A 3,232-nucleotide genomic window follows, 5' to 3' on the forward strand; every position below is an offset into this window, starting at 1 on the left:
CACACACACACACACACACACACACACACACACACACACACACAGTGTGTGTTTTGACAGAGGATGCCTCTACATATGTATTTACATTTGCTGCAAATATACCCATAAATGCAATAGAGCATGCACAGCAAAGTTATGAAACATCTTAGTCATAACCAAACACCTTGAGGAAATGTGATGTTAGGCCTAGGGGCTCCAGACTATAGTCTTGGGGAACACTGAGGTTAACTGGCATAACACAGTCCACAAGACAATGTTCTATATCCTACTGGGATCTTAAAAGCTCTAAGCAGCCATGTACGGTACAATTACTGGACACCCCCTACCCCTATTCTCACCTAACCTGTTTCCATCCAGAGCTATGAAGAGTGCAGAAAACCAAAGATACATAGGAACAATCAGTCCAAAGAACTAATGGGCCACATGACCCTCAGCCTCCACTACTCTGAGAGCAGAAGAACTAGATGGTGCCCGGCTACCACTACCAAACACTCTGCTTGGAATCACAACAGAACAAAACTCAAAATAGTGTAAAAGATGACACTTACTGGTCTGATGATGAGTGACAGAGCTGCTGTGACTACAGCCTACATACTCCATAAGCCTGGAACTGAATTTACCATCCCTTATCAACTTTCAGTCAAACAATGAACAGGTCTATAAAGCAAGTATCACCAAAAAAGTATGCACTCCTTAGAATGAGAGAAGACCAAAAGGGTAGCAAATGCAGGCATAAAAATGACAGACAACTGGAAACAGTATACACCAGGAGAAACAAGGAATAAAGAATGCTGGTACATTGTAGAGATTGCAATCAATGTCACAAAACAACATATATACGAATTGTTGAGTGGAAAACAAATTTCTCTGTAAATTTTCACTCACAACACATTAAAAATTTAAAAGTAATTTAAAAAAGTATGATATTCAAGACTGCTTAAAGTTATAAATGGCAAGTTGAAGAATCATGTATGAGCACATCATTTCTGCCCATGGGTTCAAACAATGTCCTTTGTTACCTTGTGATGGTGCTCTTGCTTGCTATAGATGGCTGACAGAAGGCGATAGCATTCAAGGCAGCCTGTCTCCTCTGACACAATGTGATTGGTCATCTTTTCAGCTTCTTTTGTCTGACCCATCACAGCTAACACTTGAGCCTGTAAAACCACATGGATAGTGGCTTAGAAGACATACTGTTATCAAGTAAGATATCCCTGAATGAAGGCATTCAGAAATCTTTCTGACAAACATGTTCAGTAACTATCTAGTGACGGATGGAGAGGGCTCATCACTTTTCAGGTTTCAGTTTTCTTTATTTAGGGATGCATGTGCATTTGCCTATGAGTGTAATACAATTATTTGGGTTCCTGAAAAAGAATTGACTAAACATGTTAGAATACAAATAGTTTCCTGCAGTTTCAACAAAACACAGTTCTTGTAATGAGATAGTAGATTTGCTGTATTATACATCTAATAAGAAGGAAGAATAAAGACTAAAACATGAAAATTTTAAAAAATCACTAGTATTTTTTCCAAATAAAATGTTTTAATTGTGATTTTAACAAAAGTTTACAGAAAGTTAGATTTTCATTCATTCTTTGTTGCACATTTTACCTCCTTTCTCTGCTTTCCCCCTCAAGTTGACATCAGTAGTATTTATTGTTTATTTTCCTGAGTTTGAAAGACATACTGTGATGACACAGAGAATACTCTTGTTCTTAGGAACTATTTTAAGATAAAGTAGTATGATATCTATAATAAATTCTCACATAAAAAAATTAGTTAGGTAGAAATTTACAAAATCGTTGCTCCTGTGTGTTGCATAGTATTCTACTGTGTGAATGGACCATAATTTCTCAACCAATTGAATTGTGGTTGGACATCTAGGCTGTTTCCATATTCTTGCAATGGTGAATTGGTGCTCCTGTCACTTTAAAAGAGCATAATGCTGAAAACAGACATTTTTTACTAAGTATTTAGATTTAGGTGCTGGAGAAGAGTATTGACTATACCGTGGACTGTTAAGAGAACAAACTGATTCATCCTGGAGAGGGTGAAACCAAGCTGTTTCTTGGAAGCAAGGATTCTGAAGCTCTATCTGACATTCTTTGGTATGTTGTGAAGAGGGACGAGTCCTTGGAGAGGGACATCATGCTTGGGAGGGTGGAGGGACAGCACAGGAGGGGAAGACCCTCAATGAGATGGACTGACTCAGTAACTGGAGTAATGGGGGTAGGTGTGTCGAAGATGATGATGTTGGCTCAGGATAGAGAAAGGTTCAGAGCTCTTGTACACAGGGTCGCTATGAGTCACAGTTGATGGCACATAACAACAACTTAGATTTTTTAAATTATTTTTTAAAAAATACACCTGGCTGCTCCCTCTGATAAGTCCCTTACTTTCTTTTATTTCTAATTCTCATATTTTAACCATGTATCTTAATTTTTTTCCAATTTTTAAAAATATTTTTTCTCAATTTTAAAAAATAACAGAATTGAAGCCTTAATCAGCCAGACCATGGGTTCTATTAACCAGCTTGCAATATCAACAAATTTCACTTGAGCCCCCTGTCTATATATGACCCCTCTCTTAGGTTTACCCCATTTTAGGAAGTAATTTTAGAAGATCTTTGCCTCTTTCCCCCTTTCTTTAAGTTGGGAATATAAATGTGTGGGGTAGGGGGGTGGGGGAAGTGCTGTTTGATTTTAAAAAGGCTTCACAAAAGATTTTTGGCTTAAAGTTTAAAGATTATCTCAGGGTGAACATTTTTGGTCAGCAATGTATTCTAAATACCTTTATTCACACGTATTTTATTAATGTTCCCCATATGGATATGTTATAGTCATCTAAGGAGCCCTAGTGGTATATATCATATGGTATATAACACTGCATATATCATACTGCTAATGAAAGGTCAGTGGTTTGAACCCACTGACAGCTCTTGGAGGAGAAAGGGCACTCTTCTCCCATTAAGATTTATTAACCTCCGAATCTGAGTTGGAGGAGAAAGAGCATTCTTCTCCCATTAAGAATTATGTATTCTGCATTGAAGCCGATGAGGGAGAGAACAGTTTAAAAGTAATATATTTTAGGGCATTATGATTATCATAAGAGTCCGGAATGAAGGTTGCAGAGTGGAGTATACTCGGGGTGGGGGTGATGCGGGAGGATTGTATACCAATGAAGGGATTTTTCTTTTACTTTTCAAAGAGAAGAGCAAACGGGGGTGGGG

At 37.8% G+C, this 3,232-nt stretch overlaps 1 protein-coding gene across 2 annotated transcripts in view; it reads right to left on the reverse strand.

Annotated features, from left to right (window-relative positions):
- TMTC1 (transmembrane and tetratricopeptide repeat containing 1) overlaps window positions 1-3,232 on the reverse strand; it is a 477,484-nt gene that overhangs the window by 11,571 nt on the left and 462,681 nt on the right. For both annotated transcript variants that reach the window (XM_006895074.1, XM_006895075.1), the window contains one exon: window positions 1,020-1,157. In XM_006895074.1, coding sequence (XP_006895136.1) covers window positions 1,020-1,157 — 138 coding nt within the window. The remainder of the gene's footprint in view (window positions 1-1,019; window positions 1,158-3,232) is intronic.

The sequence above is a fragment of the Elephantulus edwardii genome, unplaced genomic scaffold (genome assembly GCF_000299155.1).
Source record: "Elephantulus edwardii isolate Elephantulus edwardi_28Jun2011 unplaced genomic scaffold, EleEdw1.0 scaffold00157, whole genome shotgun sequence".
In the NCBI taxonomy this organism is placed as follows: Eukaryota; Metazoa; Chordata; class Mammalia; order Macroscelidea; family Macroscelididae; genus Elephantulus; species Elephantulus edwardii.